General features: G+C 35.0%; 1 protein-coding gene across 3 annotated transcripts in view; it reads right to left on the reverse strand.

Annotated features, from left to right (window-relative positions):
* Positions 1 to 15482, reverse strand: part of LOC113077394 (low density lipoprotein receptor adapter protein 1-B-like) — a 30188-nt gene extending 14706 nt beyond the window's left edge. For 2 of the 3 annotated variants that reach the window (XM_026249807.1, XM_026249806.1), the window contains exon 1: positions 15167 to 15482. In XM_026249807.1, coding sequence (XP_026105592.1) covers positions 15167 to 15251 — 85 coding nt within the window. In that variant the 5' untranslated portion in view covers positions 15252 to 15482. The remainder of the gene's footprint in view (positions 1 to 15166) is intronic. The other variant, XM_026249805.1, reaches the window with a different exon arrangement.
* Between the last annotated feature and the right edge of the window lie 480 nt (positions 15483 to 15962).

Here is a 15962-nt window from a genome sequence, read left to right on the forward strand (position 1 = left end):
TATAACAAAACCTTAAAAATGGCAACATAAACAGAACATTAAAAAACATCCAGCTCAATAGAAAACTAAATATTTTACATTAATAATCATAATAAAAGTTATAATAATAATACACATTATTACAGTTATTTTATTTTATATACCAAATGACATATGAAAGGAAAAACATAAGAAAACAAATTCATCATGACAGGTAAGACAAAGTTTTTCTTCTTCAAACATCAATAAACTCCAAAGTTTTTCTTGTGACCTCCAGTAGTGTAATCAAAACCAAAATAATAATAATAATAATATATATATATATATATATATATATATATATATATATATATATATATATATATATATATATATATATATATATATATATATTTTACGTGAATAATAATGTGTAATAACAATAAAATAACAAAGAAAAATGATCAATACTGCATGCAGAATTCGTCTTGTGACTTCCAATAACTAAAAAAAATTACTTTAAAGAATATTTTACATTAACAATAATATGTAACAACAACGACAATAATAATAATACTTAATACAAATTTCAGAAATCCAGGAAGACAACAAATAGTGCCCCTCGATATTCATCACAACAAGTGAGCCAAAGTTCATCTATTTTGAACGTGCACTTATGTTGTGTGCCACTTTTCTACACATACAGTACAGTAATTGATTACTTCTATGTCCCTTTGCCTAAAAGGGCAGCTATGGAGGACAGAACCTCATCTAATCTGACAGTTCTGTGTCCTGCTCTGACAGCTCTGCGTGCAGCCATCTGGCCTTCCCAGCAGCACCAGCTGTTTGAGGACAGGAAGACAATACCACCATCATGGCTTCCTCAACTAACCTGCAGAGACACAGAATCTTTCTCAGCACTCAGTAAGCAGGTAAACTAACCCTCAATGCTCACTCAGCACTGCAGCCATCTCTAAATGACATGTATTAGCCCATTTAGGATGGGCCGTGGGGTATGGAAACATAACAGAAGTAGCCAAAAGGCTCTAAGGGTGACTTGCTGGCATGTACCGTATAATCTCCTTGAGCTGTTGCAGCACATTTGTCGTGCTAAAATCTTAAACAGGGAACGCTGACACACACAAAACTTGGGCCACAATAAAGCTGCGACTAGAACTTGAGGGATGTACCATACGTTCAGCAGGCTGCTAAATGAATAATTGATCAGATTCGTGTTGGTGCTCCAGGCCTTCGCTCAGATTAGATTGAAGTAGGACATGTTTATGTTCAGAAAACTTTGCAAAGGTTATGACAATAAAGTAAAACAAATAAAGCAAAAAGGCCATAAGTGCTGGTAGTAATTGGATTTTTACAGGTTTGGCCAACGGCAGGATGATGTGTGTTTGTTTGGTGTGAGTGGCATTTTTAACAGTGCATAATTTGTCGTCTGGGTTGGTGCATGTGTGTCTGTGTGATAGAGTGATCCGATTTGTGCAAACGTAAAATGCGATTACCACAGACGCTGAGACGTGCTGTGACACTACACAAAGGATGCATGGCATTTCTCCAGACTGATCTTGCCGCACGTTAATGTCTCTGTGATGCAAACCTTATGCTTTTTAAGTTTTAAATCAAAATAATTTTACTGAAACATGCTGTTTAGCATATTAATATTTTGTCAGAAGCATTTAAAAGGGTTGGGCTGAAATCTGGAATCTCCCAACAAACACAGAACATTCCACTATTATTGCTGTATGGTACCTTTCTGGGAAAATCTACATGCTGGGCTCACTAATGGTTATTTTCAGGACTTTATTTTATAACAAATAATCTCAAAATGTTGCAGAGAGGTTTTTGTGTGCTAACCTATTAAAGACATATTTACAACATTCTCTAGCGGTATTAAGTTTTATTTATAAACAAACATTTTCAATATGTTGAATATAAGTTTTTTATATAGAAAATGATATATATATATATATATATATATATATATATATATATATATATATATATATATATATATATATATATATATGTATATATATATATATATATATATCAGTTTAGTAAAAAAGTATACACAACCTTCTTGAAGTAAACAATAAGGTAAAGACAACGTGTTTTCCGAATTGCGGCATAGTGCAGTGTGCAAGCCTCATTACAGTGTAGATTGATGGACATATGGACATGCAGAATCCTGCCTGAAACAGAAAACTTATTATTACAGAAATATTCCCGCCTCACTTCCGAAACTGATGGCTTCCACACACGTACTCACACTCACAGAAATAGTCTCTTTGGCAGGGGAAGGCAGTAGTCTCAAAATTTAAGGTGAATGATGCAAGATAATGCAAGCTCATACTTTGTTAAATGAATATCAAACTGTTTTGCTGAAATACATAGCCTAATACATGGAACAGTTTTAACACTTCCATTACAGTAAGGATTGTGTTGCTGAGGGAGTTGTGCACTTTTGAGTGAAGCGGTCATATAGCATGCTGTATCGTAAATAAAACACAGCTGCTGACCAATCAGAATCGAGGACTACAACTAACCATTGTGTAAAGGTTATTTTTAGAAAAATTCTCACACTTTTGCGGGAAGGTTTGTGTGCTTACATAATAAGAGCGTATGTACACAACATTCTTTAGAGGGGGGCTACAATGGTGTTTCATGTATTCAGAGTTGTTCACAGTGTAAAGAGATTGATTCTCATGCTAAACATGACCAAAGTAAAAAAAAATAATTTGTACGAATGACAGAGAATTTTTGTGCTGAAAATCTTACTTCCGGGTTGGTAGAGGTTTCGGCTGTTTTTTTCGATCGTGGATTTAATGACGTAGTCGATGGTGGAACTCCTTATATGAGCATTTCTCTCAGAAAGTGCCCGCGCACAAAAATTGACCAGAGGAGAGCGAGACCGCGCACATCAACACACTTCATTGGGAAATCAGTGCCAGTGCTACATGGGATTTGTTTGAGAATGTCTCCAAATAAGTGTGTTTTTGGATGTGAGGGAAAGTTTACCAATTTCAGCTTCCCAAAGAACCCAGCGTTACACGAACAGTGGATGTAGTTTGTTTTGCGGGGCAGCAACAGAGTGTAGCAAGTGCCTTTGTGTGTTCTCATCATTTCATTGACGGCACACCTCCAGAAGCTCGGCTTTTTCCAGAGAGAATCGGAAAGCTGTATTTTTCTTTTATACGTATGATAAAACTAAAAACTTTTGGGATATATGAAGTATGCAGTACTACTCTATAGGTACTCAAGATTAACATGAGATTAGGTGAAACTGTGTATGTTATGTACCCTTTAAAGGTCATTTTAGGCTTTTCAGGCTTCTCATTGACTTCCATAGTATTTTTTTCTATGGTTGATTGGATACCAAAATAGCTTTGCTTACAATATGCTCAGCAGAAGAAAGAATCTCAAATTCAGGTTTGGAACAACATGAAGGTGAGTAAATGTTAACAGAATTGTCTTTATTTTCTTTTTTTGGGTGAACTATCCCTATCCTTCTTTTAAGGGTATTTATTTTGTTTTTCTTAAGGACCAAAGAGTGTGTTTTCACCGAGCCAATGGATGCCTTAAACTGTGACAACTGAAGGAGAGCAAGTGAGATAGCCAGTCACGGATATATGAATACAACATAGGCTACATAATGGTCTCATTTACACTCAGAAGTCAAATGAATACTTGAGCGTGCTGAATCCCAGTAAATATAACAACTGCATTTACATGATAAGATGAATAATTAAAACATGAGCTCACACATGGACACACAGGCAGGACAGTTGCCCGTAGCAACTTGTAAATCAAATGCCAGATTCCAGGAATGATTCTGCACTAGCATTTTTATGGATCACGTAGATATTGTTGAATATAAAACACCTCAGACTTGAATAGTTCGAGCCATCAAAGAAAAATAAACTGTTTTACTTTGTGCTGACAGCAGCTGAATAAAAAGGCCTCTGATCTCTGCTCTGCCATTAAGTATCAAAATAATGAGTGCTGGGAAAAATCTAGGACATTACCTTGACAGAATATAGGACATGATACGGCTGAGAGGGAGGGAAGAGGAGTTTGGGAATAGAACTGATTCCATCAGCCCATACGTGGAATACACACTAAAAACTGAAGCTGCTGCAAAAAACCATTGAAGAAGCTTCATTTTTTGCTGTAAGGTACTTCAGTTGGCTATATGAGTGATTGCAAATATTCTTAATGTTTCTTTCATTTATTGGAGGTGTACTCAAAGGTTCTCATGTCGTATCAAGCCATAAAACATTGATGATTCTATTTAGAACCTTCATTTCTAAGAGTGAAGGAGACTGTTCAGTTACGTGTGCATTGCTGAAGAGGAATAAGAGGTAGGTGTCAATATTTAATTTAGTGTTCTCAGATCCGGAGCTGTGTTGATCATGCCGTATATTCATCAAATTTCTCTGCTCAGGACAACCACACTAGTGTCAGACCAAGCTCCGTTGCCTAGTAACAAAAGTCACTGGGCATAAGACAGTCCTACAGTGTGGGTTGTTATTAAACCTCAGCAGTCAGAATAGCACACACTTAACTCTGGGAAAGAATTATAGTCATCAAATTATGTATATAACAATGTTAAAATGAATATTACATCATTTCTGAATGATAATACAGCAGATAAATCTAACATCTTTTATTATCGTGCAGTCCTGTGACTAATTTTTAAAAGATGGTCTAGATGCATAATAATGCTGCAGACATGAAAACAATACAAACATGAATTCAGAAAATGTGAAAAAATAAATAAAACGGAATATCAAAATTATAAAAAAAACTTGCGCTTTAGTTAATAAAATTCTTTGCTTTTCGTGATGCAGAAGTGAATGAAAAAAATATAGCTGAAATAGAGTTAAAAAGTTACATAAATTCCAGTTTTTTAAATAAAAATAATGAACCAGCATGATTTTTCAATGCAACCGAATCTTATTATTTAAACTAATTATTAAAACGGAAGAATTCTGTGAGAATAACCCTCATTCATCTCTGTTCACAGTTTCCTTTCCTCTAAAGTGTTCTCAGTCTCAGGGGCCTGTAGTTACGAGTGTTATCACTCATATTCATGACAGTGCGAATGGAATTAATGAACAGAACGCAAGGTCTGTCTTACAGTATGACTGAAAGAAGAAAGACAACATCTCCTGCCTCCAGGCGACTGAAGGGGAATTTTCTTCCAAATCTGGATGAATTAATGACTCTCTGCTCGACTTGCCAACCAATGGGAACTAATACACGGGCTGCCTTATCAATATAGAACATATTTACAATTACATTTTTAACAGTTTTGTGATGAAATGGCAGACTTTTTTGTTTTCTAAAGGTCATTTCATAGCTGTTTTACACATAAATTATTGATATTATACAAAATTACAGCATGATTGGAAATGACACATACATTTATGTTCCTAGTTTTCTTTGCACATCACTAATAATCTGCAAGAATTATAATTTACTGTTACAAAATAAGCCAGTCTTCCTTCTCAAGCTTGACTAAATGTTCAGAACAAAGTGTAAACATTTATCATACAGACATTTTCACCTCAAATCCTCATACATAAAAATGTGGATTATTTGCTTTTTTTGAACTCAAAGTAATACAAATGCAATGCAAAATGTTTCTTCACAGAAAATCACAGAAGCTTTGAGTCTTATCAGCAGCACAACAGCGGCTCAGACTTCGTGCTCTCAGGTTGTGTTTATACTGAACAGCATGCACATTAGCATCTGGTTTTAAGAAAACGTAAACATGTTTTGTATGTCACAATGTATCTCAAGCCAGACACACACCTTTGTTTCTGAAATTATCTGAATGCATGAAAACAATGTCTGAGATTTTTATTGCTCACTTTTTGAGCATTGGAAAAGCACATAGAGTTAAAATGAAGGTCCAAGTTAAAAGAATACATCAATTAAATAAAAGTTTCTAAGGCTTATTCAAAACTCTATGAGATATGGGTGCTTCCTCAGCACTTTTTATGGTTTTGTCCTGAAGCGGGCAACACTATTGGCTGTAGGTCACATATGTGCAAAGGTTATGTTTAAAACCATTCATCAAGGTCTGCTTTTCAGCGGGATGTGTTGCCAGATAAGAGCAGGTAGGCGAAACTCATGTCTTTTACAAAATATATGAGTTTTTAAGTGGGAGCACATAGTTTCACATAAGAAAAATGATCCGGGAAATGCATGTAGAAATCCATAAATTGACTGAAGCATATAAGATAGGTAAATCATAGTTAAAGGAATAGTTCACTCAAAAACTCTCCAAATCCGTTCCTATGAAAAAACAAGCCTGAGGTTGAGTACATTTTCAGAAAATGTTTTGAGTGAAATATTGCTTGAAACATTTTAAATTGCAAACTGGTCACTATATATTCTGTGTACAATCATGCCTTCATTTGCTGGTGTTCGATTAATGTAACTAATGGATTAGATAACAGTTTAATCTATTTATCCAGTGAATATTTAGAAACACCTTCACCAGAAATTCATCCTCTAAGAGCCCAGTAATAGAATACAACTGTATGGGCTTAATACGCTGATGTCTGTGTATCACAGGGCCTCAGCTGGTGTGTATGTTGTAAGTGGTGTCTCATGGGGGTTTGGCACTAATGCAGCTCCTCCACATGCTGCTGATTGGTGGGTTTTAGTTGGTTCTGAGCAGCCATTCTGAACACCCTGCATGCACTCAGTAATGACAGAGGTTAAGGGTCAACACTGAAGACACTGCCAAAGGATAGATGCAGTACAGCAGCAAGCTCAGCACGCTAAAATGAACACTATCCATTATTCTTTCTGATCGACTAAGGAGGTTCAGTCACATCTAAACACTATATTTGTGGTCAATATTTATGACCTATATAGTGGATTTCTTGTCAGATTATTGTCAGATTTGGTTTGGATTCTGAGAGACCCTTTGACTGCTATAATAGCTCGAAAGATATGCTTAATATTGAAAGTTGTTTCTTCATGGCTTTTTTTTTTCAATTTGTGAGAACTGTTACAAGTATCCTGCCAAAAGTGTGGTCTTAGAGACCACAAATAAAAAACACGAATAAATGCAAAAATATTATTATGCTTAGATTTTCTAACAGGTGTTACACTACTGAACATTATTTGTTTTCTTTTTTGCTTTTTCATTATTTTTGCTTAATGCTTTATTTTATTTTATTACAGTGTTTTATCATCAAACAGTAGAATATATATATATATATGTAGTTTGGTGGGGTTTTTTCCAAAAAAAGTTAGGCTGCTTAATATTTTCTTTGATATTTTTCAGGATTCTTCGGTGAAGGAAAACACAGCATTTATTATCATTACTGTTATCACATTTTTATATCATAGGGGTCTCTGAAATAAGGGGAAAAAAAGTAAAAGGAAAGAATAGAATTTACACTAAACACATATTTCTGAACACTAAATTAATATAAATCAATAAGCCCCATGAAGCCATGGTTTACAGTGAATCTATAACAGCTAGGAGGTGATATAAATAACTATAACAGCTAACCCCCTCAGCTGTTGTAAATTCACTGTAAACCATGGCTTCACTGTCCTTATTGCTTTTATAAACAGTTATTCCATATACGTAGTAAGGTTTCACAGAATAAAACAGATCAAATAAAGTGTAATGGTATAAATAATAATAAAAAAAAAATTCTTCCACCAAACTATGTAGTTCCTCAGAAACTTTTGGAAAAGTTTTGGTTCCAACACACAGAAGTAAACAAAGGTGTATGTTTGTAGTGTAATTCACAACAGCTTCGAACATGGCTCAACCAACAGAATCAAGGACCAGAAGTATCCATTTTATAATAAACAATCGTTTTGTACATAAAATCTTGCTTTACATAGTCCAAATGTCAGTCATATAAAAGATTTATCAGTTATTAATAGAATTTTCTCCTTATGCGAATGAAACGTATAATCAAACATAAAAGTTGGTTGAAACACAGTGGTTGAGACAGCTCATCAGTCTGATCAGCTGTAGTTTCAGGTGTTCAGTCTGAGTGAGCCGAGCCGTTTGAATCCCACTGAGCCCATCAGCACAAGATAAAAGACACTGAGAGCAAGTGGAGCTGAGTGACAGACAGACGAAGAGACACTATCAGTGACAAGGTTCACTGGGGCTAATGCTGGCAGCACGGAAGGACTAAAATAGAATAAAAGACTGCTTTTTAACAAGGGAATATTTTATAGGAAATCACAGGCACCTAAAATCAACAGAGAAAAAGAGAGCTGTCAGAAGAGCGGGAAGGGCAGGAAGAGAAACAGGACGAGAGACAGAACGAGTGTCAAATTTCTCCCTGATGCATGTCCAGGTTGTCAAACAGGAAGCAAGGTTTGGATGTCACGGATCGCTCTGTGGGAGGATGTGACGGCTGATTCTCATGCAGTCAGTGTGTGCATTACTCTTTCTCTGTATGCTGGGAGAACTATGGGAGAGGTGTACATGCATATTTAATTTAACATACAGTTGGAATGCATATTTCTTGAGAGAAACAGTAATATTATAAATTGCAAAATAGAATTTAGGAATAAGAATATAATGTTGTCAACATAATCTATGATTCGACTAAGGGAAATATTTTTATAGTAATCTCAATGCTTGTGTATGGCAATGGATCAGTATAATCTAATGCAGGTGTATAATGCTGTTTAGTTTTGGTGAACATGAAGAGAACAAAGAAAATCAATATTTGGGAGGACTTTATCATTGACCGCTCTCTCAGTCTATCAGAGATAAAGCAGGTTCAGTTTAATGAAAAATCCTATGCAACTTCTAAGAATGACTAGAAAGAACTACTTTCAATTGCATATATGAATTTAGATCAAAAGTGTGTGTTGTTTAAGGGGAAAATAAATGCATTTATTAATTATACACTGTAAAATAAGCTCAACATAACATTACCTTAACTTCCCTAATAATGTTTTTGTTTTGTTTTGTTTGTTTTTGAGAATAAAACATGATCACAATAACATTACATCTAATTGTAAACTGTAACATGAATGTAAAGTTTTATTGTAAAGTATGGCCCTGATTCCTTGTTTGGTTTTTTGCAGGTTGTGTCTTGAGTGTGGCCACATTGTGCATCTGTTTCTCTCTCCAAAATCCTTTTCTCCTCTTTTATTCATAACCTGCAGGGAACAAACCACAGGGAGTCTCTATGTTCACAGACACTAAGGAAAAATAATGACAAAGAAAGAAGGACTGAGATACAGAGAGGGAGAGAGAGACCTATTCTGAGGTCTGAAGGGATTTTGCTCTTATTTGTTAGTGATTTGAGAGATACATAACAAACAAATCCAAAAAAAAGGGGGAAAACAGAGAGACTGGTTCATTTGGTTTAAAAAGAAGGCATGGGAAGCTAAATTCTCCTTTGCTGACAGATGTGAGAGCTGGCAGTTCAAACTGAATGCATTTATATTTGATCCAGAAAAAAAAAGAAACAGTCAAAATGTGATATTCACTTTAGAACACATCAAAACAGCAAAGCTCATAGCATTTCAAACTGACATCCAGATATTCACATCCACAGCATTAAGACAATTGTCTGGCTTTGGAAGAGGTTCCAAATATTGAAAATGGGTTTACTTAATCTGAAATTAAAGTTGGTTAACTGGTAATTAGCAATAGTGCACATTAGTGATGGGTACGTGCTTCGCAAAGCTTCATAATATTTTGCGTTTCCAAACAATGGGATACAGTGTGTCCATCGACCTTCCATTGCTTTGTTTATGCAATAACTATTTGAAAATTAAATGGTTTGAAGATATAGTATAAGCTAAGTGATCTCAAGGAAGCTATAAACCATCGTCTAATTAATTGTAACATTTTATTTTTGCATAGTAACGCTACACACAAACATAAAATAATTAGCGACATATAAACCAAACTACACAAAGATGTGAAAAATGTAAAACACTACTGTTGTGTGTCCTTGCAGTGCATTGCAGTGAAGAACAGGAGTCTGTCATAGCTCTCGCACATACATGCATATGCACATACTGTATATACTGTATTTACTGTATGTACAACTGATGAATTTTCCATCTATATATCTATATTGAACACGCGGGCAAGCTTTATTTACAAAGCACTTTGTGCAATATAGATACAACAGAATTGCAAGTGAACAAATGTTTTGACACATGATCGCTGTGTGTAGGTCATCAGTTAATGTGTGGCATTAAAATGCCAGTTTCCCAAATTAAACAAAAGAAATGTTAGTTTTGAATGATGTGTGCAATGTACAGAACTGTGTTTAGAGCTTTGCTAAGTTTAAAGCATGTCATGTGATTATAGTTTTGCAGACTTGGTCTAAAGATTAGGTATACGAGTTAATGGTTTCTCTAAGTGGGCCTCTCTATCGCAGTTACATGTTCATGTGACGTTACATTAAGCATTGTGGTTAAAACAAGTGATTTTAAGCAGAAACACAGTTAGCAGCAAAAGAGAAGTTATTTCACTATATGTGCACACACTGAAAGAGCACAGTTTCTGAGCACTGTCAGAGAAGCGCGCACGTGAAGGCAGTTCTTATAAAGCACAAGAGCATTGTGTTCATTTTTAACACTTTACAGGCCTTAAACTGTTAAATACACACTTGTATGTGTCAAAATACCCGTCTTTTCAAGTAACCTCATAAACATAATAATTTAGGATAAGTTAGTTTTGGTAATATTATTTAGTAATAAGTGAAAACAAATATCTGAGAAAGAAAACACTTGTGTAACAGTATATTGGATCCGTGCAGCTCTTAAAGTGACAGCAGTCTAATATTCCTACTGTCTGTCATTCATGTGAATCAAACAGCAACAAAGAGGAAATCTCTAACTGCTCTTGATAAAATAAATAAGAATTCAGTAAATTTAGGTTAGTATACATTTTTTGTGATACTGACGCTGGTGACAAGAATTATGAAATGTATATGGTATCAAAAATGTTGATGTAATAAAGACCTTATTTAAAGTAAAAATAAATATATTTTTATATATATTGTTATCGTGAAATAAAATTACTCATATTGATATATAAGTTTAGTCATATCACCCATCTTTACACACTGGTAACCGAAAATTCCCTGATTTCTAATTTCTATGTGCAATGCTACATCAACAACATGAAAAGTATTCAAATGCATTCAATAAACTTCTGTTTATTTAAATAGATTGCACATGATTAAATCAGATTTCATTATTTCATTTTAATTAAGTAAATTGAGCAAGCAGCAAATTTATGTTAATTAAATAAATGCAGTATGAACATCTGTTTGTTTATTCTGGTCCTGATTCACAGGCTAGGTTGATTTTGTCACCCAGGGCATAAGGGCTAATGTCTTCTTCTTCTTTTTTTTCTTTTTTTTTTTTTTTTACAAAATTCCAACCTTTATTGTTGAACCTGAGTGGTCTGTGCTGAGACACGATTAAAGCCAGACAGGCTGTTGCACACGGCTGTCACAGTGTCTGAGGGTGATCACAATAACAATGTCTGGGAGTCACCGAGGCCAGAAGTAATAAAGGAGTGTGTCCATTTCTCTCTCTCTTTCTCCTTCATGCCTTCCAGGTCAGAATTGAGTCCTAATTAAGGGAGAGGAAAGATAGTCTCAGTCTTTATTGCTGGACACACTCTGAAATGAACCCTTTTAAAACCTAATAGGGTCTTTTCACACAGCATTGCACACACTTGATTTAGAAAAATGGTTGTGTGTGTGAGTTTTTCACCCAGTTTATATGAACGCTGGTGCTTATTGATGACGAAAGACTTCTTTATTACAAGAGCTCCCATCTGAAAACCTCAAGTGCAGTCAGAAAGCACACAAAATAGCCTCTTTATAGCGCATGAAACATAGAATTCACAGAGGAAACCACTGTTTATCAGCTAACCTTGAACATAATAGATACTCTTGAACCCCAGCTATCTGAAGAAATGAATGAACCATGAACTTGGTGCAGATTCATAGTTATTCTAAGCATTTAGCAAAACAAAGTCAATATGGGTGAAATATCTAAATAAATTTCAGCTAAAAGTTAATATAAAGAACATGCTATATGGCACTAGCTTCTAATTTGCATAATAAATGATTTAACATGCATAGGCTGAATAATAAAATGTAGGTAAACTTAGCAAAACAGTCAAAACTCCTTCAGTATCTAGCAAAAGAACCTGACACAAGAAACCATAAATCAAAAATAATGAGAATGGTACATGATAAAGAATAAAAATTCTGCTTTTTCGCAGAGAACATTCTTAAGATCAGCTCAGATGTACACTTCATTCATTGATTCGATGTTGTACAGAATATTTTTCTTCACTATACATATGTGCATACATTATACTGTTAAAAAATTGGGCAACAACATGTATACTTTTATGAATTAAAAATCATTCAAACGTGACAGGATGAAAAATATTTATATTCAAATAAATGCTGTTCTTTTAAACTTTCTATTAATCAGGGAATCCAGAAAAAAATTAGTAATGTTTCCACAAACAAATTAAGTACCACAACTATTTAAAATTTTTTATCAAAATAAGAAATGTTCCATAAGCAGCAAATCAGAATATAAGATTGATTTCTGAAAAATCATGTGACACTGAAGACTGGAGTTATTATGCAGGAAATTCAGCTTTGCAATCACAGGAATGAATTACATTTTAAAATAGAACAAATAAAGTGCATAAGTGACTTTTGAACTGTAGTATACATGAGCAAATGTATGCATTTGTGCGTCAGTGGGTGAAAGAATGTTCTATCCACGTTGCTCGTGTGTGTCAGTCTGCACGGTCACCTTATCCATTTCTTATAATTGAAAATGACACATGGAGAGAGACCACTTCTCTGATGTCAGTGTAACTTCCCTGTCCTTCACACTGTGCCTGGTCACAATGTGATCAATTTGCTGACATACTTCCTGTAACTGGTTCATCCAAAGCCAGAATGTCTGCTTCACTTAAAGGGATAGTTCATGTTCCTTATGTCTACTTTAGATAAGAAGGGAAGTTACTGCTCACACCTGTTATTTCCCACCCAGGGGTTATTGCACTGGAAATTGCAACTGTATGCAGTATAAAAACCAAGAAATGCATCAAACACTTGCAGCAACTAATGTGACCTTTGGAACTGTCAGTGTTATTTTAATGACATAGCGAGAATTGATAGTGACTTCTCCTTGGTGTGTGCATGACATTACACACACCAACTATCTAAATAATAAAAAAAAAAACATCTAAAAAAAGCCCAAATGTGATATTTTAGCTTGAACTTTCTCTTTTGGCAACATAAAACATGAAATTTCACTTTTAATGAACGCCAGTGAAAACTCTGACCTTCATCAAGTCAACTGCACACTTGAGAGACAACACCAGCCTCCAATGAATATTCATCAGACCAGTACAAAAACAGTTCATTATTCACTTGTTAGTATGCTGTACTAGAATCTGCTCCCCTTTGAGTTAAAAATATTTAATTAATTTCACTGTTGTTTTGTATGGATGCACAAAAGTTTAATCTTTTTTTTTTAAACTGTGTTTCAAACACTTAATAATTTGGAAAAATGTGAATTTCTAAATGTGAATTCTGTTTGAATATATTTTAAAATGTAATTTATTCCTGATGACGAAGCTGAATTTTCAGCAACATTACCCTAGGATTAAGTAATTTCAGAAATCATTCTAATATGCTAATTTGCTGCTCAAGAAACATTTTTATCAAAGTTGAAAGAGTTGAGCTGCTGAAGACCGTTTTGTGGGAACCATGATACACCTTTTTGTTTGATGAATTCAATAGAACAACATTTATTTAAAATGAAAATCTTTTGTAACATTACAAATGAAGAGTGCCGATCTATCGATCACTTTTGATCAATTTAGTGTGTCCTTGCCAATTAAAAGCATCAATTTCTTTGTTTTGAATCCCAATGACTTTTATTCATACAAAAACAGACTTTTTTATGTGTTCATCTGATGAAAACAAATGCATACAGAGTGAGTAAATATCAATACAATTTTTACACTTTACTCTTCCTTTAAAAAAGTGTAACTGAAATCTTGAATCATCCTCAAGAATGATTCTATATAATATTAATTTTGTGAGAAATTTTGCCAGTAGACCAAAAACCTTTTTTTTGTCATGTTTTCAACAATTAACCCTTGTGCACTTGATCCTCTTTGAAATACAAAGCACTGCTAGAAAGACAGAAAGCCATTACAGACCAAATCATGAACATTTAATCTGGGAGCTAAATTCCCAAGACACAACTGTTGATTTGAATAATTCATTATGCTAATTGTCTTGGTTTTTAGTAAATATACATACTCTCAGCAACACAAGACTGATTTCCTCCAGCTTTATGCCTAGCACACAGTTTAAGTGGAAAAGGGATGTTTTGGCCCCAGAGTGCCTCATGAACTTCACATCTCACACGTCAGAATGACCTCAGGCTCCTGCCTGTCACCGCTGATGTGACACGGGCTGTCTCAGAAAACCACTGCCCTCTTTCCATACAGAGCCCTAAATTCTTCCTCCTGACAGAACAAAAGCTGACAGGACCAGCCAACTGATTCAATTATTACAGCATAAATGGATGAAGTGTGATTTGGAGTCAGTGGAAGTGTTAAAGTTGGAACTGTGATTTTATTTGCACAGCGTGGCCAGCTGTCTCTCCGAGCCTGACCAAGTTTCGACACATTTCATAAAGCCAGTCAACCTTGAACCGTTCAGTGGTAACATCTATGAGATCTAATTGGATTTTCTTACACACACAAGGAAAAAGTGAGAAAAATATATTTTTACAGTAACCAGACTGTTATCAATATGGGGTCAATATTAGACAAGGATCCTATATAATAGCCTACACGCTCCAGGAAATTCCTAATTAGAATGAACTGTTATTAAAAATACAGATGAATATCTCAAAGAGTGCAGAGACAACTAAAAGCTAACTATATTAACAATAAAGCAAATAGAATTGCATTATCTATCTATCTATCTATCTATCTATCTATCTATCTATCTATCTATCTATCTATCTATCTATCTATCTATCTATCTATCTATCTATCTATCACTTAACTGGTAAAATAGGTTGTTTCATTGCATGAACAGCAGCACTGATGCAGTTGTAGTCAGTAAATGTAAACAGAGAAAAACGAAGGTAGGCTACTCACTTTCATGCTTGGACGTTCCCCATGTGTGCCGCGGAACTCCGGGACTTTTGATTATTGCTCTCCCGGCGGATTTTAACGCATCCATGCTGGAAGGTGTCTGCAGAGCAGGTGCAGGGCTCTTCTTTGGTGCTCACTGTGGGAATGGGGAAAGTAGAGTAGCATGCAGCGAGTAATGGAGCGAGTGGACACGAGCAGCCTATAGACACCAGCTCACAGTCCTGTATCTGTACAGTAACATTAACCCTTCACTGCCTGACTGACTGACGGAGATCCACGAGCTGCTCCCTTCACACACAACCGCTGACATTTCATGACTGATCAAATGAGAAGAACAGTCCTTCGAACTTGGAGCGAACATATGGTCATTTTGTGACCAACGAAAACAAAGATTTTAACAATGTAATTTAGGCTATCGGTTTACGCATTATTTAGTTATCTATTTATTTGGATCAAAAACATATTTGAACTTGTGTCTCACGTGTTGTGTGTCAACCCTGTTACCAGTTTCCTCTTATTAAATTTTCCAAAAAACTACATCATAGTTTTAAGAAAATAAATGTTCCTCTCATTTTTATGAGGCTACTTTATGTATTGTAGCTACTGGATGATCTGAAATAGTCAACCCTGTTACAATGATAACGTGTAGTAAGCAACTTTTCACAGCTGAATATATATCTGTTGTGCCCCCATGATGTCATGCATATTGTATAACAGCCATCATAATTCCCATTCCCATCCATTCAATGAAAAAAAAAAAACTCATGATAACATTATCATAGTTTCAGTACATGAACAA

This window comes from Carassius auratus, unplaced genomic scaffold, assembly GCF_003368295.1.
Source record: "Carassius auratus strain Wakin unplaced genomic scaffold, ASM336829v1 scaf_tig00022521, whole genome shotgun sequence".
In the NCBI taxonomy this organism is placed as follows: domain Eukaryota; kingdom Metazoa; phylum Chordata; class Actinopteri; order Cypriniformes; family Cyprinidae; genus Carassius; species Carassius auratus.